At 54.9% G+C, this 25,408-nt stretch overlaps 1 protein-coding gene across 1 annotated transcript in view; it reads left to right on the forward strand.

The window, feature by feature from the left end:
* Window positions 1-25,408, forward strand: part of GRIK3 (glutamate ionotropic receptor kainate type subunit 3) — a 207,064-nt gene that overhangs the window by 145,705 nt on the left and 35,951 nt on the right. The window contains exons 5-9 of the mRNA XM_079777705.1: window positions 1,265-1,318; window positions 7,765-7,938; window positions 8,474-8,617; window positions 14,845-14,952; window positions 18,123-18,236. Of these exons, the coding sequence (XP_079633831.1) occupies window positions 1,265-1,318; window positions 7,765-7,938; window positions 8,474-8,617; window positions 14,845-14,952; window positions 18,123-18,236 (594 nt within the window). The remainder of the gene's footprint in view (window positions 1-1,264; window positions 1,319-7,764; window positions 7,939-8,473; window positions 8,618-14,844; window positions 14,953-18,122; window positions 18,237-25,408) is intronic.

Here is a 25,408-nt window from a genome sequence, read left to right on the forward strand (position 1 = left end):
TGGTCCCTGCCTCACTCGGTCGTGGAGGATTCAGGGAGGTGAGGAAGGGAAGGGCTCATCCTGGTGCCCTCTCATGGTCAGCACTGGTGGGGGCATCTTTAAAGTCGCCGTCCAGGAGACACCACTCCCCAGTAACCCCATAACCCCCACTCTCTCAGCCATCTGTGCCCAGGGCATCCCTTCTCCTCCCGGCGTGTGCAACAGTAAGAAGGACAGTGGTGACTTTGGTTTACCACAGAGTCACTCTGAGCCAGTACATGTAGCTCCTCGTGTACCGTCACCCTGGGAAGTGGGGTCGGTTATTGTGCCCAGTCCACAGGTGAGGAAACTGAGGCTCCCGGGAAGGCCGTGGGCCCTCGGTCACCCAGCCTGAATGTCAGAACTCACTCCCAGGTCGGTCCGGCTTGAAAACGTCTGTAATTTAAAATGAAGATTCTGGGCTCCGCTGAACACCGAGCTCAACAAAGATAAGCGTGATGCCTACTGAGGACTTCCCTGAGCCTTCCACCTGCGCGTGTGGGTTGTAAATCCCTAGGAGGGGGCGAGAGCGTGCGGCAGTTTCTGAGTGGACTTGACCAGGGACGGTTTTCGCTCAGAGCTCTTTGCGGGCCAGCATCCTGAAGCGCTCCATAGAAAATGCATTGCGATCATTAGTATTACAGATTACAGGCTTCTCATACGACACACGCAATGTATATACTGGGACTTCACGGTGGCGTGGAGTCATTCCACCAAGCCACGTGGCCTGCTCTGTGGTCAGCCCTTCCTGGGAGGCGGAGGCGGAGGACAGGCCCTCCTCCGGGGCTCGGGAGGGGAGGGGTGAGGAGGGCTGGGCACCTGGACACCTCTCTCCGGAGTTGTGATGCTGGCCTCAGCCGAGGGCAGTCAGGGCACTTGAAAAGGCATCTTGGCTTGTGTGGCAGGCCCAGAGACGCTTCCCACAAGATGGACCGCCAGGCGCCCCCCTCCCGCCCCCCTCGGGATTTGGAATCTTTGGAGAGAGTGGCCTGAGAGCGTGCATTTTATTTTCATCTGTCCCGGGCGACTTTGCCGCTCACGCCTGGGTGAAATCCACCGCTGTCTGCCAGCCAGTCTGCCTACGGCGTGGAGGGGTCTCAGAGAATATCACTCCGGTGGCCAGCCTCCCCCAGTCCACAGCCAATCTGTCCCCTGCCCATTCCTCCCTGCGGGGGTGGGGAGGTAGGGGCCGGGGAGGGGCTGCTCGGGTGTTCCCTGCAGGTGCTGACGCTCTGCTTCCCCGCAGGCCATGGCCATGGGCATGATGACCGAGTACTACCACTTCATATTCACCACTCTGGTAACGTACCTCTGGGCCCCGGCGTGGGTCGGGGTGGGGCTCCCTCGGAACCAGGTCAGCCAGCGCAGCTAGAGGAGGAACAGGCTGGAGCTGCCTTCCTGGGGCTGAGGTGTGGCCCCAGGTGAGGGCACAAAGATGTCTCAGCGGCCCGCCCACGTGGAGAAGTGACATTACGTGTGACGAAGGGGGGCAGGCGCTCTAGAACCTGCCAGCGTGGACAGAAGCCCCTCTGCTTACTGGCCGTGAGACTTTGGGGAAGTCATTTAACCTCCCTGCCTCAGTTTCTTCCTCTGAAAAATGGGCATAGTAATGGCTTCTGCCTCCTAGGATGGCTGCGAGGACCCAGTGAGTTAATAAAGTAAATGCCGAGAGCAGTGCCGGGCATGGAAGAGCTAGAGGAATACTAGCTCTCATGACGCTGACCCTCGCTCCTAGCCCACCCTTCCCCACGCGTGTCTCAGGCCTCTCGAAATGACAGGCATGGCCTCTTTGGATTCCTATAGCAACCGTGCCAGAGTCTGCCCGCTCACTGTCAGCCAGGCCAGCCCACCTGCGGGCTCCAGATGGGTCCTGTCCAAACTCTGAGAACATTTAGGGCCATTTAAACCCATTAGGATAATTAGCTGTGGTCTGAGATCAGCAGAATAAAGAGATCCCTGTGCCAACGGGGCACCAACACCCAGACACCCTGCCTTGGGTCCAGACGCCTTCTGACCTTACGGGCTTGGGATGGACTCTCCCGCCCAGCCCAGGTCTGGGGTGAGGGACAGCGCTGCTCACCGCCCTGCTGCTGAAACAAGCTCGCGCAGTCTGCATCAGCCTCGCCGCCACAGCCCTGCCGGCCTCCGACTGCGCTCCTTCATCCATCCAGCACCCACCCTGTGCTCAGCTGAGTACCTCTAGATGACTGGCACTGAGGCCCTGCCCTCAAGGAGCTCCCATCCTGTCCAGTCTGTGTCTCTATGTCCAGCTCATAGAGCAAGCTTGTGCCATCACAGGCCTGGGCAGATGTCCGTGGGGCACAGTGGAAAGAGATGCCAGATGCTGAGGGCCTAGTGGAGGTGGAAAATGTGACGCAGGCTTTATTGGAAAGGAGATACTAGAACTTGGCCTCGAAGGATCAGTGGGAGTTTACCAAGGAAAAGCAGGAAGGGTATGCCACAGAGAGGGAACGGCGTAGGCAAAGGCTAAGGGGCAGAGTACCTCCTCAGTGGAGTGCTGGAGCTGGCTCGCTCTGGCTGATTGTGAGAGCCGGCTGTGTTCCTCTCTTCCCAACTCCACGCTTAGTAATATCACATAGACGGCTTGAAATTGGCCACTGTGGGAACATTCATACTACGGAAGTTGGCAAAAGCTACAAATAAGGGGGTTTTTTTACCCCCTCTCCCCTGAGAGCTGGTTATTAAGCATTTACCAGCACACCCCTGCTTGTCACCCTCTCTCCACCCCCCACCCACTGCACCCCATACCTATGGCAGAGGTCTGGAGCCACCCTGCTCCTTCTCCTGATCCAAAGCTCAGACCTGGGGACCTGCCAGGGTGGTGTAAGGAGAAAGGGATCCCCCAAGCTGGTGACTGAGACCCTAGTCCCTGGATTCCGTGCCCCATTCATCTCTATATGTCTAGTGCCCAAATAGTACCTGGTACATAGTAGGTGCTCACGAATATCTGAATGAATGACCACAATACCAAGTAGCAAGTAATCAGTGAAATTATCAATATCTCCATCACAACAGCAGTTGAGACCTGGACTCTGGTCCTGAGGTATAATTGAGGTTCTTTCATTTCGCCTCTCTGTGCCTCGTTTCCCCTGCTATAAAAGTACGCAATAGCAGTACTACCCAGAGGATGGCTATGCTGAGCATTAAATATGTTGACATCAGTAAAGCACTTAGAAACGTGCTTGGCATTTAGTCTCCTGTATGAGTTAAATCAATTAATTAAGTAAACTCCTGCTTGTGTTTTCTGTGTACTCAGCATACTTCATCTCATCCAAATCCAACTCTTCAAGGGAGGCCTGGCTCCCCCAGTTTTACAGAAACATAGAAACTGAGGCTCAGAGAGGTCGCTCAGCGAGAAAGGGGCGCAGCAAGGATTGTTCCCAGCAGGGAGTGCCCGGCTCCATGCGCTCTGCTGAAGCCTGTGCAGCTGAGAGCCTGCAGGAATGTTCCCCGGCCTCTGCCCGGCTCCGATTCCACGTAGCTGGCTGTGATGGTCCAGGCCTGGTGATTGACACTAATAGGGGTAACGGCGCCTCCACAAATCCCAGCAGCACCCACACTTCACCGGTTCCAGAGCCCTTTCTCCACATCACTGATTTCCTCTTCACAGAGCAGAGTTTGTGCTCCCTGATCATTGATGGGAAAACCTGGGACCAGAGAGGTTGAGTGATCTGCCCAGAATCTCACAGCAAATCAGTGATAGAGGCCTGGGCTCCGGACTTCCGGTCTAGCTCATGGCTGTTCCAGCCCACTGCCCCTCCTCCCCACGCCTCTCTGAGAGTCCAGGAGAACAGACCCCTCCAGGGAAGCACAGCTGCCGCCATGCAGATAGTTCTGCAGTGGAGTATGTAGGGGAGAGGGGAGCTACCAGGGTGTCTCCCAGCAGCCCCCCACATGCCAGGGCATCGGCTGTGTCCCCTGGGTCCCCTCCTGCTGCCCATGTCCTGCTTCCAGCTCCAGCACCAGCACCCTCCTTCCAGCCCTGTTGGTTTACGTATTGCCCTGGTGATTCCGCCTCCGCCCAGCGGTCAGCTGTAGCTGTACCGGAAAGGCAGTGCCACTTGGCATTTATCTCCTTCCCGTTAGGAAAGCCATGTCACCAACTCTTCGTCTCTCAAAAATCCTCCCAACTTGCTTCTCCCCCGCGGAAGACAGTTTAATTACCCCAGCTGCCATTATCTGTCCCAGCCAGCTTTGAGCCTTTCCCAGATAACCCCACGTTCACCAGCCCCAGCTGAGCCCCTGGTACATGGCATGTGTAGGTAAAAGCCTGGAGGTGAAGAAAGAATTATAATAAATTAATAGATAAGCAATCACAATTAATGCCACTTCCCTGCAATAACAGTTATATCACGGGGAAGATATTTTCATCTGTCATTCCTTAAGGCGATGTTTTCCGAGCTTCAGCTTCCACCCAGTCAGACCCATGGGGTGCTAATGAATTAGCCTATTATGTTATGCTGAATGTTTCTAAAAGGTCCCTCGTCGATACTGAATTCAGTGTGTCAACATTTGGCACGGAGAACAGCAACTTTTTGCCAAGCAGCAAGGTTGCACACGGTTCGCTGTGTACAGCATTTGGGGTCTCAGCCTGGGGCGGTTTGGATCCAAACATTGGAGCTGGCCAAAGAGGCCTCTTTACCCGTGTCCTGTTGCCGCTGCCCTCATGTCACAGGGATGGCGCATTTGGTGCCACAAGCCCCGCAGCACTTTGCAGCTAAACCCAGGCTTGAGGGGACAGGAGGAAGGTGACCCCAGCACTGCCGCCCCCTCGCGCCCCCTCCCAGCCTCTGTGTAAGCGTCAACGGGACGAAGGCTGCAGCTGGAGACCGGAAGGGCTGTTGTCACCAGCACAGAAGCGGCCACGAAGCCAGAGATGTACCCTTTCCAGGGGGTCCAGTTGTCATCTGGTCCTAGAGGAGGGAGGACCAGTCACAGAGGCCCCAGGCAGGCTAGTGCTCTGGCATCTGGCATCGTTCAGGCCTTAGTGTCAGGTCCACACTGCATTGGAGAAGAGGCTGAACCTGTGCAGGGACAGAGCGAGGAGGGCGCCCCCTGGGGAAAGAGCTCAGCTTCTCTTCCGTGGCCCCAGCAGGTCAGCTCTAGCCCCAGACTTGCAGACACCCCTTGCAAAACAAAATCCTTCCATCTTCCCTGACCCACTTGCTTTGAAAGTGGTTTAGGTAAGACCTCTTGTTTCTGAAGCAAGCCCCTTGAGGGTCTCATCCTCCACCCCCGGGATTTACTAAACCATGCCTAACGTTCAGCCCCAGAGGGGCTCCCCCCAAGAGGAGGATGGGAAGCACTAGTCTCTCCACTCGGGCTCTTCCCAGTGATGGTTGGTGCCCCAGAGCGCTACCCGTGCTGAACCTTACTTCTACTTCGGTTGATGAGCGTATTTGGCTCAAGGGCTCACAGGGGAGACAGACACAAGCATAGACAGTTGTTTTCAGGGGGGTGACATCCAGAGGCCCCGGGAGAAGAGCAGAAGCACCCTGACCCGCCTGACCATACGTGTGTAGAGGAGCAGGCAGGGAGGCCAATAGGAAGCTTCCAGTGTGATGCCACTGAACACAGAGCCGGGGAGAAGTGCTAGCAATCCGCTCTCACAGCCAGGGTGAGCCAGCTCCATCCCACCGCTGGAACAGGCCTGGGTACACATTCTGTTCGCCTTCATGGCTTTATGACCGTAGGCCGCTCCCCTCACCCCTCTGGCCTTGTTTCCTCATGGAATAGAGGGAATACTATTGAGTTCCCACTTCACAGGTGACTGTGAAGATCCAATGACAGCCTGGCCAGCGTGGCTCAGTGGTTGAGTGTCGATCTATTAATCAGGAGGTCACGGTTCGATTCCCAGTCAGGGCACATGCCCAAGTTGCCAGCTTGATCCCCAGTGTGGGGCATGCAGGAGGCAGCCAATCGATGATTCTCATCATTGATGGTTCTCTCTCTCTCTCTCCCTCTCCCTTCCTTTCTGAAATCAATAAAAATATTTTTTTAATATTTTTTAAAAGATTTGATTATATACTCCAGTGCAGGATTGAGCATAGTGAGCACCCTCCACTTCCACCGATATTAAGGCCATATAGACACCCTTTGGTCAGTTCAGTAGCCATCTCCCATTTGCTCAACACCCTGCATCCTGCTCCCACCCAGCTCCTTCCCCAGCTCCCATCCTGGTCTAGAATCAGGGCCGTATTTGTTTGGGCAAGGCTGGAACTACACTGTCTAAGCCTCTCCCCTACTCCCTAACCTTCCAAGAGGAAATTAACACAATGCCTTCCAGAAAGAGGCCATTTGGGGGGTTGGGGAAGAACAGAATGAGTTTAGCATCGATTAGGAAGATCTCAGAGGCCACAAGCAGCCAGCACAGGGTGAGAGCTGCTCCGTGGCTCCAGGTTGTATCACTCATCATCTTTCCCTGAGCCATCATCCCCTTAACCAGAGCTGGGACCGTGGTGGGGCTGGGTGCTCCCCCCGATGTCTGTACCACGGAGAGGCATAGCCAGGGTCCCGGCCACCCTCCAAGCATGGGATGGAGCGACTAAGCCTGAGGACCCACGAGCGAGGACGGCGAGGGGAGAGTGGGGGGAAGAACAGACAGTAGATGAGGAGGAGCTCAGACAATGACCTTTAGACTCAGTTTCCCCACCAGTGGGATGGGACCAACCTCGAGTGTCAAAGTCTATTTTTCCAAACAGTTAAAAACATTATAGAAGGAAACATGTGGCAAAGATGCAATCATTAACAAGGGCAGCAGGAGGATCGCAGGATGGCAGTGTTGGCTCAAAGAGCAAGTGAGGGGCTAGTGCTTAGGTACTTGATGAGAAAAAGCATAGAATAAGGCTGCTAGGTCAGATACAAAACGGATTAACGTCCTGCGGGGACATAAAACCACAACCATGGCGATTATCCTTTTTATGGACAAAAGTCTACAAGTGAACCCAGAGTCTGGGCCTTGACCCAGTAGCTGAGAGTGAAGGCAACCCCAGGTGTGGTCTCAGGGAGAATCGCACAATCCCAGGTGGGCAGGTAACCCATGTTTCCATGCTGCTCTCCTGCCTTATTTCCAGGTTTGGGGTAAGTGTCTGCTCTGAGGACAGAGTTCTGCTCTGCTCCTCATGCTACCACCCCCCAAACACCACCTCTTTTCAGCTAAGCACCCGACTTCTCCCTCTGTGTCTGCACCCCCTTCCCCGGAGCTGCAGGGGGGTGCTGGAGCTGGGCCCCCCCCCATGCATTCAGGCCTGTTTCCCTGGCCCTTAGGCAAGGGCCTGCCCACGCACCAGCCTGGACATGACCTGGCCCCCAGACAGAAAGGCTGGCCACCGTCACTGCTCCCAGGAGGCAGGGGTGAGGATGGAGCCTGTGGTGTGGGGGGCCAGGGGAGAGAAGAGGCCAAGGGCAGCTGTACTCTGAGTCCCTGGCAGAAGTCTTTTAAAAATACTCTCCTTTAGGGAATAAAATCCTTCCTTCAGCCTCACTCAGGGTAACGTGGAGATGCCTAGACCCAGCAGCACGAAATGACCATCCAGCTACTGTTGGAGGCCGGGCATTGGGCATGAACTGCTGCACCTGGGCCTATAAAGGAGGCAGATGAAGAAATGGTCAGAGCTGCAGGGGGCTGCAGCGAGGGCTCTGCTCTGGGGGACAGCAGGGAGCGTGGGCAGTGGGCTGGAGCTTACAGTGGACACACCTTTATTTCCACGAACCTCTCTCTGTCAGGATCTTTATGCGCTAGACCTGGAGCCCTACCGCTACTCGGGGGTGAATCTGACAGGGTTCCGGATCCTCAATGTGGACAACCCCCACGTCTCGGCCATCGTGGAGAAGTGGTCCATGGAGCGGCTACAGGCAGCCCCCCGGGCCGAGTCCGGGCTGCTGGACGGCGTGATGATGGTACGGCAGCAGGGGGGGCCAGGCCAGGGCTCCCCTTTCCCTTCGCCTTTCTCCCTCCTTCCCTACCTTCCTCCCTCCTATCCCTCCCATCCCTCCTTCCACTTCTCCTCCTTCCCTGTTTCTTACTTCCCTCCTACCAACCCCCTTCTTAGGTCAGCAGGACACAAGGGAGTCAGACACAAGGGGGTCAGACATAGTCCATCCCAAGGTTGGCAGCACAGACATGTCAACAGCTGGTTACAGAGAGCTGGAATAGCCCAGTGGATCTTGGGGTGACCAGCAGAGGCTGGGGAGGCGGGAAGGAGATGGTGTGGGAGCCAAGACAGAAGCAGGGCATGGGGATGGGGCAGAGGGACTGCTCAAAGGCCTGAGCTGCAAGGATATCAGGTGTCTGCAGAGCAGCAGGATCACCCAAGCCTGGCCTCTCGCCAGGACCCCGTGTGCCTGGGGGGGGGGGGGGCGGGGGAGGGGATAAGGCAGGGGGAGCAGAGCACTCGGAAGCTGTTCTCAGGCAGGCCCTGCGCCCTCCCTCCAGACCGACGCCGCCTTGCTGTATGACGCCGTGCACATCGTGTCCGTGTGCTACCAGCGGGCACCCCAGATGACCGTGAATTCCCTGCAGTGCCACCGGCACAAGGCGTGGCGCTTCGGCGGCCGCTTCATGAATTTCATCAAGGAGGTAAGTGCCCCCCACAACTCCCACCGGGGCCATCTTTCCAGAGGTTGTTGGTGCTGCAGAGCCGTCAAGGGCCCAGGTTTGGGAATCAGGTTCAATGTTCAATCCACCTGAACTTGGGCAAGCTGCCTTACATCTCTGAGCCTCAGTTTCCTTGAGTGAAAATAGCCATGATAGGACCCATCTTACAGGGTGATGGAGAGGCTGTCCTTAGCACGTCGTAGGTGCTCAGGGAGTGGTCAGCATTGCCAGCAGGACACAGCACGGGCTTCAAGTACAACAGGTGAGGGGCTTTACCTGGAGCTGTGTGACCTTGGGCAAACTCAGGAACCGTGCTGGGCCTTGGTTGTCTCGTCCGTACAATGCGGCGCAGAGATGAAAGGTGACCACATGGGAGGTGCTCCGTGCAGTGCAGAAGGCAGAGGAGGCTCGGTGAATAGCAGCCCCACAAACTCCTCTTAACGTCATGGGCCCACCAGCCAACTTCCCAGCCAGGGTCCCCATCGGGACCAGCTCTCCTGGCACCACGGCGACTGTGGAGAAGTCCCACTCACGGAGCTGATTCCAAGGAACCAGAGAGCAGCAGGCTGTCCTACTGCTGAGAAGGTGGCCGTGGAAAGACACGGTGCCTGCTTCAGTCCCAAAGGGCTCGCTCCAGCACCGCTGTCCTGTAAACTGTGGAGGGCCGTTTATTGTTCGCATTTTACCGATGGAGGAAGCTAAGGTCTGGGCTTGCACCCTGGCTCATCCCAACGGGCTAAGTGACTTTGGCTGAGATGACTCACTCTTAGATCCTCGGTTTCCTCGGCTGTGTCCTGAAGATAGTAAGATTGTGTGCTACAAAGCGTTGTTGGGAAGGCAATGGAAAACTATGCACAAAGCCCCCAGGGCGGGCACAGTCAGGTCCCAGTATATGGTAGATGAGGAAGGTTTCGGGGGGACGAGGTCTGGGCAGGGAGATCCTGGGTCAGAGAGAGTGACCGTGTCCAGGGCAACACCAAGTGCACTTAGAGCTGCAGGAGGGCTCCGTATAGACCACGCGTCCTCAAACTACGGCCCGCGGGCCACATGCGGGTGTTTTTGCCGTTTTTTTGTGTTTTTTTTTTTACTTCAAAATAAGATATGTGCAGTGTGCATAGGAATTTGTTCATAGTTTTTTTTAAACTATAGTCCGGCCCTCCAATGGTCTGAGGGACAGTGAACTGGCCCCCTGTTTAAAAAGTTTGAGGACCCCTGGGATAGACCATCCCTTTGTAGCAACCACAATGGACCAGAAATGAAGCCAGCTGCCTTGGGAGTTCATTTATTCAGCAGATACCTGTGTGGGCCTGCGGGGTGCCAGGCAGGGAGCTAAAGCAGATGAGCCCCGCGCTCTCAGAGCTCGCGCCCAGGCAGACGTCCATCACATCATCGAGTTAAAGCCTGTATCCCTACCCCACGAGGAAGGCAGCGCTGTGAGGGTGAAGAGCGAGGGAAGCCATCACCCTCCTCAGTGGCAGGGCTGCTTTCCCGGAGGCCCCGCCCTCCCTCCTGTGACTGCTTGGGATGAGGCCAGTGACGGCGCCTCCTGCATTTCAGAATGACGCTAACAGGAACGTGGATGAGACACAGGCTGGAGGGTTTGACGCGTGTGCCTTTGGAGTGTCTCTCTTCCCGGCTGTGTGGCTTTAGACAAGTTCCTAGACGTCCCCAAGCGTCAGTCCCGTCACCTGGCAAACTCCTTCTCAGAGTCGTTGCGAGGGAGCACGTGAGGCCTTGGCGCCAGTTCCCTCACTCCTGGCAGGGAGTCCAGTGCCCGGTGTTTTGGTACAAGAGGACCACGGAGGGCCCTTCTCATTCATCCCCTCAACATCGCAGAGGAAGGTGGATGGACCACTGTCCTGAGCCAGGCCTGGCTGGCCCAGGCGATCGTCGGCTTGTTCTCAGGACTCTCTGGGGCCTGACTCCTGCCTCCCAGACCTCCTTCCTCGGCAGGCCTCCCGCTTAAGTAGCCACAGGCCAGTGTGTGGATCTGCTGACTCCGGCCACAACCCTGGGACCCTTAGGAGCCAGACCAAAGGGGCTTTGAAGCTTAACCACTTTGGGGCTGTGTGACCTTAGACAAGCTACTGAACCTCTCTGTGCCTCGGGTTCTCCTCTGTACAGTGGAGGTAATACCAGGGTTGTTGTAGGATGAAGTGAGTTGTGTGTGTGTGAAACCAGGACACCGCCTGGAACAGAGCAGTGCTGAACAGATCGGCTGCCGTAGCTATTGCTTCTGCCATCACGACTGTCCGCCCTGTGGCTTCTTGTCTCCTGGTGGGTTTTCAGCTAACGAGGATCTCCAAGCCCCACTCTGTTCACCCTCACTCCTGGGAATGCTTGAGGCTCAGTGGTAAAGCCCAGATGGGAGCAGAATGGCCACTGTGCACACCATAGAAAGGGGAGCCCCCTTCTCCCTCCAGGAGGCCCAGGGAGGAGTGCCCAACCCCCCTGTTTCCTGGCTCCGGCCCAGTGAATGGCCCCACCGCTCACATCCCTTTACAGAACCCTTTCAGAAACATCTTTATCTGCCTTAGGGTGTGGAGACCGAGGCCCAGAGCAGCCACGGGGCTGGCCCATGGTCCCACAGCTGGTCACGACCAGGCCCCAGGTGCCCTGCCGGAGCCCAGCACAGTCTATCCTCGGACCATTTCCAAGTTGCCCGCCTCCCCATCTGACTGCGTGACAGTAAATCATTTTAAAGACTTGGCATTTCCGAGAGGAGCTGGAAAATGCCAGGCCGGAGTTCAGAGCGTGTGAAGCATCTTTCATTTAGCGAGTCCGGAGCCTCGGCTGGAAGGGGCTGGGGGGGCCGCGAAATGTCACGGGGAGGAGGTGCCAGTGGCTCCCTGCCCAGGCCCTGCCCCTGCCCACCGCCCACAGACAGGCAGCGCACCTGCTGGCATTTAATTCCTCTGGAGCTGACAAGGAGGAAGGCTCCCCTCCACAGTGCAGGTTTGAAGGCACCTGCTGTGATTTCCCCGGGGGCCCGGAGAAAGCCTGAGGGGTGGGCGCCCTCGGTGCCGAGAGGGAGGCGGAGGGACTGGGGAGCCGGCCTGAGAGCGGCTGAGCCTCCCCTCAAGGTCATACACAGTGGTCTTCACCTCTTCTGATGCGTCTCTAATCTCCATCCCCAACCCCCTCCGGCTCCCTGGGCTCCATAAATCTCCCATTCGACCTGGCAGCCATGACCCATGCTCTCCAGCTCTGCCCTGCCCCTGCAGCGGGCATCTGCACCACCATTGCTTGGGGCCTGCACAGCTTGGTCCCTCTTTGAACCTCGGTGCCCATGACTTTAAAATGGGGGCAGTGGTGACACCCACCTGGCAGGATCGGGATGAGAACAGAATGAGCTCATGCAGGGATCAGTCCTCGGTGACAGGGTTTCTACTGAGGCCTCGGGCCTTAGCCCAGGGTTCCCCCACCCCGCAGCCAAGGGCCATAATCCAACAGAGCTCCCACAAGAAAGCAACAGGGAGAAATCATAGTATATACCACTCAGTCAGGACTGTACACAGTAGCCCCCCCTTATCTGCAGGGGATACGGCCCAAACCCCCCTCCCCAGTGGATGCCTGAAACCACAGACAGTATTAAAGCCTACCTGTACTATGCTTCCCTATGCACACTGTGATAAAGTTTCAGTTATAAGTTAGGCAATGTCATGGTAGAAGATTTGTTCTTACCATAGATCTTAACAAGCTCGGCATATAATTTTTCCCTTTCCTTATTAAGTTGAGAATGTTCACCATGTCACTTAAAGGAAGCCCTTGCCGCTCCTCTTTGACATATCGGAATTCCCAGCATCAACATCGCTGCTCTTGCGCTTTGGGGCCATTAGTAAGTAAAATAGGGTGCCGTGGACACAAGCACTGCGGTGCCTTGACAGTCGATCTGATAACCCAGACCGCCGCTAAGTGACTAACAGGCGGGGAGTGTACACATGTGGATACTCTGAGGAAAGGGAGGATTTCATCATGCTCCTCAGAATGATGTGCAATTAAAAAATGTATGCATTGTTGCCGTAGCCGGTTTTGCTCAGTGGATAGAGCATCGGCCTGTGGACCAAAGGGTCCTGGGTTCGATTCTGGCAAAAGGCACATGCCTTGGTTGCAGACTCCTCCCCGGCTTGGACCCTGGTCGGCCCTGGTGGGCCCTGGTCGGGGCTCGTGCAGGAGGCAACCAATCGACGTGTTTCTCTTACATCGATGTTTCTCTGTGTCTTTCCCTCTCTCTTCCACTCTCCCTAAAAATCCATGGAAGAATATCCTTGGGCGAGGAGTAACAACAAAAATAAACAACAACAACAAAACTTATGAATTGTCTATTTCTGGAATTTTTCATTTAATATTTTGGGGCCGCGGGCAACTGAAACCATGGAAAGCAAAACTGCAGATAAGTAGGGACTGCTGCATGTCAGGCCCTGTGCTAAGCACTTTACACACCTTTTGAACACCCGTGAAGTAGGTAATTTTTCCTGCCTGAAGCTCAGAGAGGGTAGATTCCTAGCGCAAAGCCCACGTTCTGACCACTTTTGTTTGACAGCCTCTGGGAGCCCCAGGGTGCCGGCTAGTGTACCCATTTGCCTGCTGGGCGCTTGTCAGGATTGACTTTCCAGCGCCTTCGAGCTGCTCCGGGGCTTATGGATGCCCAAGAGTTTTCCTTTCGGATCAACAGATCGGCATCTGTGAACCCATGAGCTTGTGTGTCCAAGTGAGAGTGTCGGCAGGGGTACAACAGACATTCAGCCGGGGAGGGGCTGGGGCCTTTCTCAGAACCTGTAAGGGACCCTGACCCCAGCATGCAAGGACGAGCTCAGTGTAGCCAAGCAAGGACTCAGCATCAGACCTCCCCTCCCGTCCATGCTCTGGGCCCTCGGGCTAGGCAGCTGCTGTGTGAGTCCCAGAGTTCCTCTCTCCCTGAAACCCCAGCTCACCTTTGTTCCCAGGGACTCCAGGATGGGTGGGTTTGTTGTTTCCCCAGACACAGAAAGCCACACGTCCCAGCTTTTACCTGTGTGCTGCTGTGCCCTAACCCCAGGAGGAGGGAGAGGAGGAAACCCCTCCGCCTGGGGGGTGGGGCCCTGGGACTCCGCCTCCAGTTTGGCTCACCCTCTTCTCCACTGTGTGAGCGTGGGGCCCCTCTGGGGCTGCTTCCTCATCTGTAGGACAGGCCCATCACCACCAGGATTGCTGTGGAGGTTGCGTGGTGTGCACAGTGCGGAGTGCCGCGCAGAGCTAACTCTCGGGGCCCACGGGCAAACGTTCCCTGCAAAGGGCCAGATAGTAAATATTTTAGGCTTGGCAGGCCAGACGGTCTCTGTAGCAGCTATCCAGCTCTGAAGGTGTAGCAAAAAAGCAGCCAAAGACTATACCTATAGGTGAACCCATGGGCGAGGCTGTAAGCTAAGAAACTGTCCTCAAAAACAGGCATCGGGCAGGTGGTTTGCCCACCTCTGATCTAGAAGATGGAGCTCTTCTCAGCTTGGGTCCTGAACCTGCTCTGAACCGCTGTCTGCCTCTTTGTGTGAATGATGCTCACGAAAAGCTACCATTTCATTCAGGGCTCAGGTTGTACCGGGCACCGTTCCACATATTTTACGGGACTCACCTCATTTCACCCTCATCGCATTTTGGTGAGATGGCTACTGTTGTTAGTTCCATTTTATAGATGAAGAAACTGAGGCCGAGAGTGCAATGAAACGCCCCGGGTCACACAGCTAATTGTGTCTGAATCTAGCATTCTGAGGCCACAGGGCTGGGGTGGCAGGAGTGACCTTCTCTGTCTCCCTGGCTCTCTGGAGGCCACTCCACGCATCTGGTCTCCCAGCCGACTTGGCCCCCTTGGCCTTTCTGCCTCTCAGCAGGTCTCGCCTGCCCTGCCCACCTGCCTCCCTGCCCCTCGCCGGGGATCTGACGCGGGCTTCCCCTTCTCATGGCTTCGAGGCGGGGGCTCATTTGAGTGTGCCTGAGATCGATGTTGTACACGGGAAGGTGCAAATGTAAAGCTGGCTAAAGAGCATAATAGAATTTATGGAAATCGCTGGCTCGCACCACGGCCCGAGCAATGATGGAGGTGATTATTAATTAATCATGGTCTTGGGGGAACAGTATCAGTGCAAGGAGTAATTAAAATGAAGCATTGTACAGTTGTACCGAATGATGATTTATGAGCCCAAGGAATTGCCGCTCTGCCCTCTCCTCTCCGGCAGGCTCAATGGGAAGGATTAACTGGACGGATTGTTTTCAACAAAACCAGTGGCTTACGGACCGATTTCGATCTGGACATCATCAGTCTGAAGGAGGACGGCCTAGAGAAGGTGCGTGGGCGCCAGAGCGGGAGGGGCGAGGCCCGTCGTAGCCGCCTCTTTAGGGTTCAGCAGGACCCGGGGTGGCCTGTGCCTTGGCCCTTCAGAGAACACGAAGCCTTGGTCACACGAGGGATGCAGAACCCAGTGGCCTGGCCACAGCGATACCCAAGCCATCCGAGCAAGGGCCTTCAGGGATGTTTAACCTAGAAAAGGGATAGAAGGCTCGTGCGGCAGACAGACTGTCTCTAAGTCTCTGCAGGGCTGTGTGGGGCAGAGGGACAGACATATCCTTGGGTACAGGAAACTTTCTAAGGACCACAGGTGCCTGCCTGTGCGTCGTGAGCTCACTGTCACTGGAGGCATTTAAGCAAAACTTGAGCAAAGCAGTTGCTTGTCTGGGACACTGGAGGTGACTCTTAACTCTTGCAGAGAGGTTGAAGCGTGTGGTTTCTGAACGGCCCTAGGTTTTTGAGGCCTGGATGATTCCAGGGAGTTTGGACAAGAAAAGCAGGCCCACCAGGGCCTAGGGACTCCCATCTGATTGCCATAGAAATGTCTGTGAAGGGGCCAGTTCTGGTCCTGGGAATCTTCAGCACATTCTGACATCGGGCTGCTGGACTGAGAAGTGGGATTTAACATTAGCCCCTGACTCTCAGTGTTCCCTGGACCTCGGGGCCCGGAGCTCAGCCACACTCTCATCCCACTGCAGGCTGGTCCCTGGTAGCCCCGGGAGTGGGGGTGTATAAAATGCGGGAGCAGAGGCCTGGAAGTGCAGGGCCAGCTCTGGTGCCTGTGGGCCTGCAGGAGTCCCTGATTCCTCATCTCCCTGCCTGCCCTGGGTCAGGCTGCGTCCTCAGATTATTTTGACACTCCCACCTGGCTTTCTTTCCACCTCCCTCCTGAGCCCTCCAGCCATTCGAGTGTGCACACAGGCGACATTTCCCAACACACAGCTCTGCCCTGCTCTGAACCTGCCCATAGCTCCCCAGTCCTGAGTCAGTAAGCTCCGCCCCTCTCCCAGCCTCTAAGGTTCTCGAAATGCCCCAGCCTTCCTCTCTAGGCCTGGTCTCCACTGTCCCCAACAGCACTCCCATGGTCCAGTCACACCCCCTCCCTCCTGCACCTCTGGCCTTCACCCCTGCCATCCCCCGTCCTGTCCTGGTGGCAGGAGTGGCCTCTGACTCCTGGGTTGTACCTTGTGGCCAAGGTTTACTCCATTCACTCCAGTTTCCCACACATACATGGGGTCACTGTGCTGGGGAGAGGGGGCCAGGGAAACGTCACCCTCACTGCGTGACTCTCTCGTGCCGAACGTAGCATCGGTCCCTAAGGACGGGCTGTGGCCTCTGCCCCTCACATCTTCGAGGCCAGTGGACCCTACACAGCATGTGAGTTCCCAGTCCGCAGTCTTCCCGCTTCTATTTAAACTCCGCCATGCTGGGGCGCTCCCTTCCTCCTCGGGCAGCACTATTGCAATACAGGATCCATTCAGGTAGCCATCTCATTGCTGTCTCAGCTCTGAGGATAGCCTGAAATTAGAAGGATGGCATGCATGCCCCACTTCTCGCTCCTGTGCCTGTGGCTGGCATCAGTAACTGCTCATCAGAACACTCTTTCCCACTGAGCCCACCACAGCATCCTTCTGCCCGCAACTGGCACAAGTTGGCCGCAGCTTACACTGAAGAAAAACTCTACTGCACCTGGACTGAGGTGGACCTGCAGCGGCCTCCCTCAGAGGCTCCTGATCTCAGGCTCTGGGCAGAGAGCCTCTGCAGGCTTGGTCCACGCCCCTCCCCCCGGTCCTCACTGTCTCACATCCCCGTGGCACCTGGTGTCTAGCAGGGCATGCAGTTGGAGTTCAATAGATGCTTCCTAGGGCAAAGATTCCTGCTGTTCATTTGGCCCCTAGACAGATGTTTGCTGAGCAGCCCCGGCACCCAGGCGTGCTGCTCGGGCCCCTCGTGCTGAGCTTGGGCTTCTTGAGAGAAGAGCATCTTTCAGGCTGTCTCCTTGTCTCCTCTCCTCTGGCCCTGGGGGGTCTGCGAAGACAGAGATCCTGCCTGGAGATGGCACTGAGCCCCCAACACAGCCGCTCTGCCTCCCATACCGTCACTTCTGTTTGCTAAGCTGGGTCACAGCTGATCCAGCCAGCTCCAGCCAGTGGCTTTGGGAGGATTAAGGCAGAATTACCCGAGCATAATTACGCATCTCGCTGCTATCTTCCTGGCACAGCTCTCTTAATGGGATGTTTGCACTCAGCTTCTCTGTTTAATTGATTAAGTTTCTGAGGAACCCCCAGCTGGGCCAAGGACAGGGTGGACGTGCCGAAATCGTCCTTGAGAGAGAAGAGCTGAGATTGGGGCAGGGCAGGGCAGAGTTGGATCCAAAAGAACCTTTAGGAGGCCCTGGGCTTTAGAATGATTTATAAACTTGATCTTCCCTTGCCTCCCTCCGGCTCAGGCCTGATAGCAACAAGGGCACTGTGTGGACAGAGATTAAGCCGCCTTTCCCGGGTATCTGCCAATTTTGGAAGTAAAACCACAAATCCCTGCAGCATCTAAGGCCCCCAGAGAGGGTCACCCACTCTGTTCTGCCATCCCCCAAACAGCTACCAAGACCAGTCTCCTGCCCAGCCTGCCGTCCTGTATGTACCCATGTCATTGTCCCTTCACTCATTCCATAGATGCTATGAACATCTCCCTCCCTCACTCCAGGTCCTGTCCTGGGCTTTGGAGCTGCTGCTGGGGCTGAGACCCAGTGAGCGAGCAGCTGGCTGCCTGGGTCTTCCCAGGGAGGTGGGAGGCCCACCAGACTCAAGTGACTGTCCCAGGGGAGGACCTGACCTTGACCCTGACTCAGGACCCTGGCTTCCTCATGGCATCTGCTCCCACCCAGGATGGTTTCCACTGGTTCCCTCTGTGTTCACCTCTCCCTCTGCATCTCCCCCTTCAGCTGTGCAGGGTTTGCCACCAAGGGGATGAGGCAGAATTCAGGAGACTCACCCGCTTAGGGGCCTCCTCCTGGGGTGAGGGAGGCAGGTGGCAGTCAGAAAGGTTAGTTTCAAACATGTTAGCCATGGCCGTGAAGAATGGGATCAGGATGATGGGATTGTTGATGTGGGAACAGGATGGAGAGACTGAGGACTCAGCACCCTGTTTTCTGTCTGTCTGTCCATCCAGGTTGGGGTGTGGAGTCCTGCCGAGGGGCTCAACATCACAGAGGTCCCCAAAGGCCGAGGCCCTAACGTCACCGACTCTCTGACAAATCGGTCACTCGTCGTCACCACAGTGCTGGTAGGAGCCTGCAGCCCTGCAGGAGGGACTGTCTGGCCTGGGGGAGGGCTGGCCATCGGGGCTGGAGAGATCCCTCCATCACCCCACCCAGCATCGACCGGGTACCTCCTATGAAGCTGCTGGGAGGCTGGGAGATGGGGGAGGGGAACTGGAAAGGGATGCATTCAGGGTTGCTCAAAACAGCCCTCTTCGGGTGGTTGGGACACAGCAGCCCTGCTCAGGGCCACAGGCCACAGAGCCAGAGCACTCGGCCCTCAAGCCTGCCTGAGACGTGGTGGTCAGTCCTGCAGAGGACTGTGTGTTTACATCTCACCCACCCACTCCCTGAGCCCCGAAGTCTGTGTAGATGGAGTGGAAGAAAAGAAGTTGACCTGATGTCTGAACCAGGACTCGGGTCTACCTCTTCCACCTCAGTCCCCTGAGCAAAGGCCCTCCCGCTGGTCTCCCCTGTCCTATTGCTCTTGGCAACAGTCACTCTACCTGCCATCCTCCCTCCATTCCCAGACTGAATAGTGCCACCTTCTTCTGGTCATTTCAACCCAAGGAGTGGCTTTGGGGGTCTTCTGGGGTCTCTGGACTCTGGACCTCAGCCTCCAGCGTGACCAGAGGCTCAGGACCCACCCTCTCAGAGACGCAGAACTGCTCTGGGGGCCCACGCCGGGCCATGGTGGGGGGAGGCAGCCGGGGCACAGCCTGGTGGATTCTGACCAAAGAGCCTTTGAGGACAATTCTCGCCCTGGTCAGCTTCTCTTTATAGTAAAGCCAAATGTTTACAAGGGCCACGTGGTAAGATCATTCTCTGTAAAACAAACCAATAAAAGAACTCTGTGTAGAGTGCACAGATAAAGTAAGGCTGCACCCCATGCTGGTCCTTCCACGGGGCTCGTGCAGGCTGGCCACACCCACCTCCCACCGGAGGCAGCTCAGCCCCACTGGACAGTGCTATGTCCTCCCTCTGGTGGGACAGCCTGCAATGTGCTTGGTAGCTGGGTGGTGGGCACCACAGAGCGGGAAGGGATGTAAACCCCATCCTCCCAGGAGGCCCAGTGAGCAGCAGATGCCAGGGGCACCACTGGCTTCTAGGGAGCAATTGCGGCCTGTGGGTCTCAGCCCCGGTCTCAGCCCCGGTCTCCAGGGTTATGATTGAGAGGATCCAATCATTAAAGGTGACGGGGACCTAACATGGCTTCTGGACAGGCCACTGAGCCAGAACGAGAGGACTGGGGAGACACCTACTCCCGCCAATTTGGGGGGAGGCCCCCCTGGCATCTTCTCCTGACAACTGTTATTTCTTCCTGCCTGCCTGCCTTTACTGATCGACTTTTTGTTAACTAAAAAATATATAAAAATTAGACTTAAAAACCAGTAAGTCCAAAGGTCTCATTAGGAATAGGGGAAAATTTGTAAAAAAAAACAAAAAAAACAACAACACAAAAACAAACAAACAAAAAACACAAAACTCTAAAAGATTAAAAAGAGCAAAGAGATTAGAGTGAAGACTGATGATCAATTAAAGGAATACTGATGTGGATAAAAATATAAAAAATAAAAGGAGATTGGAAAGAGAACAAAAATAAAAAGGTTAAAAGGAAAATAGTAGAGAAAAATGAAAAGGAACGCTATCAAGAAAGATGAAAAGGGAAAATAAATAATTAACACTCCAGCTAGACATGGTAAGAAATGTAAAACCTGAATGTCAGGAAGCAAAAGGATAAAAGTGTGACAAAGCTAAAATATAAAAGGGTAAAAATGAAATAATAAGAAGGTGGTAAAAGATTAAAAGCAGAGCCGCATGGAACGTGAGCTATCAATAAATAAGGCGCTTTTCACACGACAAGATTAAAAAAGGTAAAACTAGTATTGCTTTGAGAAATTAGGAGAGGTGATAAATGAGCTGAGATGACTCAGCCTCAAAACAATATTCTAGCGGTCTGAGGCACGCTGCAGATAATACACCAAAATGATGCAAAATCCACCTTGAAAGACACAGGGTTCTCTTATTAAAATGGCAGCAGCCTGGTTTCAAGGGCAGAAGTCGCTTCGGCAAGGCCACGAGGGATTTTTCTACCCTAGCAGAGACAAAATCCAGCAGATACCCCTATTCTTCCCGAAGTTTCTTGGTCAGTACTGGAAGCTTCTTGCAAAACTGTGGATCTACCTTGTACTCAGCTGCTCAGAGACCCCTCCCGCCTGCAGCATCCACTGGCTCCCAGGCTCCCGGGGACAGGGAAGGAGAGAAGCCCCTCTTGGCCCACAGCCTGGACACAGCTCCATTGGTCCCACTCCCACTAACCAGGCCAACATGAGCCCCCCAGCCCTTTGGGACAGGCAGTGTGAACAGGACAGGGCCAAGACTGTGTGATGATGGTGAAGAGCCCAGAACGGTGGGTTTGAGTCCTGGCTTGACTGTTCATGAGCTCTGTGACCTGGAAAATCATTTAACCATCCTGTGCCTCAGTTTCCCAACTGAAAAAGAGAGGTGGTAATGATTGTACCTGCTTCCTAGAGTTGAGAGGAATAACGATTAATAAGTACAGACAGCACAGAGTGCGTGCTAACTGATAGCTGCTGCTGTTCTTAATTCATATTATTATTGAGTGCAAATCCAGTCCCCAGGAAGCGCGGGCTTAATACACTATGCAGAATGACAGTTCTAGAGAAAACCTCTGCTCCTGTCCCTGAGCCTCGCTGCAGACTGACCCCTGACCATGGTCGCAGAGGTTATCTCTAGCACAGGGTGCATTCTAAACTTTGAACTTGCACTTGAATGCCTTCCAGGCCCGGTGGGCATTCCCTGGCTCTCCACAGACCCCCACCACTCTATTGTTTACATGTGGATGCCTCTTATCTAGTTGTTTCCTGACTGGCCCCTGAAGGCGAGGCCCCTCATAGCTCTAGTCTCATAGCTCTAGTCTCCTACCTATAGGTGAAACTCCAGGTCCCAGCCACCACCTCATCCCCTGCCTTGGCCAACGTCTGAGCTTCTGGCCCTGACACCACGATTATTCCCTAGTCCTGGCCCCGTGGCCTTGACCTCTCGCATGGCTGCTGACCCAGATGTCCTTCCTCGGAGTCTTCCAAGAGACTGAGATGCCCACTCCCACACAAGGACTAGTCTGAAGACACAAGAGCTGGTCCAGACCGTCCAGAGAGTGGAAAGTCTCGGTGTGGTTCGCATGTCCCCGAGCCCGGGGTGCCCCAGGCTTGAGCTTTTAGGGGCAGCTGTGCCAGTTGTGGGCAGAGGCCCAGCCCGAGCTGCTCTGGCTGAAAACCCAGCCCTGTGCTTTGGCAGCCTGAGAGCAGGGCCAGCATCACCCGCTGAGAGCACTGGGCCCCTGCCCTTCTGGAAGTGTGTTGCCAGGGCAACAGTGCTTTGAGTGACAGGCAGGTGAAAGCAAGAGTACAGGAAGATCGGACTGTTCGCCCCTCACGAACAGGGCTGGCCCTGAGACCTCTAGAAACTTGATGTGGCTGAAGGCAGCATCTCTGTGTGTGCTACCCTCTCCCTATCCGAGAGCCCAGGGTTATTTGCTAGGGACGCCTTAGCCTGGACACAGACGGGCAGAGCCCTGGCCCCACCCTCTCTGGCCCCTCCTTGCAGCAGGCAGCCTTCCTCATTCCTGAGGCCAAAGCGCTGCAGCAGGAGCCTGGAAGCCTGCCCTCCCGCCTGCTCCCTGCCTGGCTCCTGCCTCTGTCCTGGTTCGGCTCTTCCATGAATTCATGAAAAATTCATCCACCCAAACCTCAGCTCACACACCGCAAAAACACCCAACTCATTCCTGGGGCCCTGCTTTTGAAGGTTCAGTGTTCTTTTGGCTGCTGAAGTGAGCAGCGGTGTCAGTATGCACATCAGCACGTGAGTGGGTATGGGACCGTAGGCACGGGTGTCTGGATACGGGTGTATGTGTGCCGTGTGCACATCGTGACCCACATAGACTCAGCAGCCAGGCAGGTGGACCATGGTATCCAGCAGCTGGAGAGAGAGGAGAGAAGGAAGGCCGGGATGTGGGCTGGGAGAACCATCCCAGGCCAGGGACCACTCCAGCCCCCCGCGGCGAGGGCAATACACCCCGTACTCTGTCCTGGTTTTAACTGGCAGAACCAAGGCCTTGGGTCCAGGGTCCTTGGCCTCTTTGTCCGAGCAGGGCTAGGCAGACAGGATATTCGAGAATGTGTTGTGTTTGTGCCAGTGGCATTGTGTGCACATGTGTGCACATTCTGTGTGGATATTGTGTGTACGTGTGTGTATAACACCTAAGTCAGAAAGGAGAGTGGGAACATAGCTGTTAGGCAGTTAACCCCTGGATCCTTCCCCCAAAGGCCCCCTCTTCTAACTCCACAGGTCCTGTCGCCGGGAGAAGCTCAGCACAGGGCCCGGCTCTCAAGTCAGTATAAGTGATCGGAGAGAAACTAGACTAAGAGCCCTGGCAACGAAAAGTCAGAAAGGTTATTTTCCTGGACCTCTGTTTCCTGTGACTTGTTGAAGAGAAATATTACCCCTGCTCCTTTAGCCGTGCTCCCAGAGCAATAGGAGAGCGTGAAGTTATGAAATTGAGGGCACCTTCACCGAGCAATCGATTAGCAGCAGAGAGAGCTTGTGAATTGGCTGTCTGGACATTTCCAGTAATAAATTGTGAAATAGTCCATGAATAAGTAGTTGGCGGAGTTCAGAATTACCCCCTAGGAAATGTTGAGGTCTAGAGACACATTACCAAGGCGAGCACCATTTTAATGCTCTGGGCTTTGGCTGTTAAATATGTATGCCATCCGCAAAGCACTTCCCAAAATTAATGGCATTTTACAGCTGCTCCGAAGGCAGCGTATTTATATGGAGATGTATAGATTGGGGGCTGTGGTGGCTTCACAAATGAAGTGCTAATTTTAGAGGATAGGGCCGGGAGGGGCGGGCATGGAGAGAGGGTCAGGAAGTGAGCTACCTCGGGGCCTTTCCCAAAATGGATTTCCGCTGCCAGCTATGATTTTTAACCTTCGGTAACATTGGGCATGGTCTCTAGGCTAGAAAGGTCACTGTGGTAACAGGCCACCCAGGACACAGAAAGAAGACAATAATTATATTAACAATAAGCCTATCTAATAAAGACAGAATATGCAAATTGACCATAACTCCGCGACAAAGGTGGAGGTGCCCACAGCCAATAAGGGGGGAATATGCAAATTGACACCACAAGGCAAGAGGCAGAAAGGCGGCTCCGGATAGGAGCGAAGGCAGTGCCGGCAGCCAGGGGAAGGAAGGCCCATTCTTGCACGAATCTTCATGCATGGGGCCTCTAGTAATAGTAATAATAATAATGGTAGCTTCCATTTGCCAGGTACTGTCCTACGTGCTTTTCATAGTTTGACTCCTTTAATCCTCATTACAGCCCTATAAAGCAGGTTCTACTATTATCCCCATTTTACAGAAGGAGGTGCACATTGCCTGGGAATCTAGTGGGATTGGTAATCCCCTGGGGAAGATGGCACTTTCTCTCCAGTTATTTTCTGGGGCCAATAATAGGGCCACCAGGTACGTGGGCCAGTTTGTTCACTGCACAAGAGCATCTGACCAGAAGGATAAGTTGGGCCTGAAACCGGCCCCACCCCCATGCCAGGGTTCCAGGCAGCACCTTCCCCGAGACTAATTAGCACAAAAGGTGACCTGTGCACTAGCCAAAGTCGCCTTTCCTCCAGGTGGCCCCAGCGCCTTCTCCCTACCTGCACCTTCTCCGCCGCCCCTGCATTCCGTTCTCCCATCTTGTGATCTGCCTACTTGGTTGGAGGGTGGGGACAGGCAGCACTGAGGTTGAGCGTGGACCCTCGCCAAAGGACCCAGCTTTCCACCCAATTAGACTGAGAAGTAGTTTTCTCAGAATCCCTGGAGAGACAGGAACCTCTTGGGGACTCAGACACTCCCCAGCTCTTTCTCTGAAGCATCCCAAAGGACTGATGAATCTAGAGTAAATCAGTCATGGGGTGAGGTGGGATTTTGAAAGGCAGTGTGGCCGGGGACCCAGGGCCAGAGGATCAAGCCCACCTGTAATGGCGGAAGCCTGGCAAGAGGTTGCTGGTGGGTTTCTGCACCCAAGGACCTCCGATGAGGGTCTTTGCCTGAGCCTTTCATTGCTGACCCCACTCCAGAGCCCCACATGTCAGAGGAATGGCCACACCAGTTGAGAGAATGATGAGATACCTGCATAATCAGGTGTGTGCCCTTCTTGTGGGCTTGTGTTCATAAGATTTTTCAATACATGTGCCTTCTTTCAGCTAGTGGGCTAGTGAGGAATATCACCCCTCAGCTGAAGGTTTGGGGCATTCTGACATTTGGGGGTGCTGAGATGGCTTTGGAGAAGGTTAAGGCCCAGAAAGAAGCTGAAAGATTGCAACGGAATTCCGTCAGACTGCAGTTCAACTCCTGGGCAACTTATTGACCTTCTCTGAGCCTCAGTTTCCTTATCTGTCAAATGGGGACAATGTCATCTTCCTTGCAAGTTTGTGAGGCCTTTAAATCAAACAGCCTGTGAGAAAGAGTTGAAATTAGTGCTTGGTGTATGTATAGCAGGAAGGCCGAGAAATGTTGAGTTTGCTAAGCGTTCAGCTCACTCACCACAGACTCTGAATGGAGATGTGTAAGTGAAGCTGGGTGGGTGGGACCAATGGAAACATAGACTTGCATGGAAGACCTGGACTCTGGGACACTGTATGGTCCTAGATTCGGACACGTCAGATCCCACAGTTCCTCACTCTGTGTCTCTCCAACTGGACGAGGTCAACAGCTACTTTCCACTATTTTTCCTGCCTCTTCTCCCTGTTATACTTGGCAGGGCTGCCAGGGGGTTGTTTCTAAATGGGAAACCAGAGCCGTGCCCTGTTCAAAGCCCTTCACTGACTCCCCATCACCAGGGAGGGAGGGAGCCTGACATGGGACAGCTGTCACCTGTGCTCTGGCCCCATAGCTACCTTCCGAGGACCCCTGCCCTCCAGGGAGAGACACATTGGGACTCAGGGCCTCTGACACAGTGAGGTGGCTAAGAGCTCAGGCTCTGCGGTTGCACCAACCTGAGTTCAGGTCCTCTCTCTAGAGGAACCTGAGCTTATCTGTCACTCATCCTAGAAATTCACTTTCTGCACCTATAAAATGGATTATGAGTACCTACCCCTAAAAGGTTGAAATCAAG

This window comes from Cnephaeus nilssonii (genome assembly GCF_951640355.1).
Source record: "Cnephaeus nilssonii genome assembly, chromosome: 7".
Taxonomy (NCBI): Eukaryota; Metazoa; Chordata; class Mammalia; order Chiroptera; family Vespertilionidae; genus Cnephaeus; species Cnephaeus nilssonii.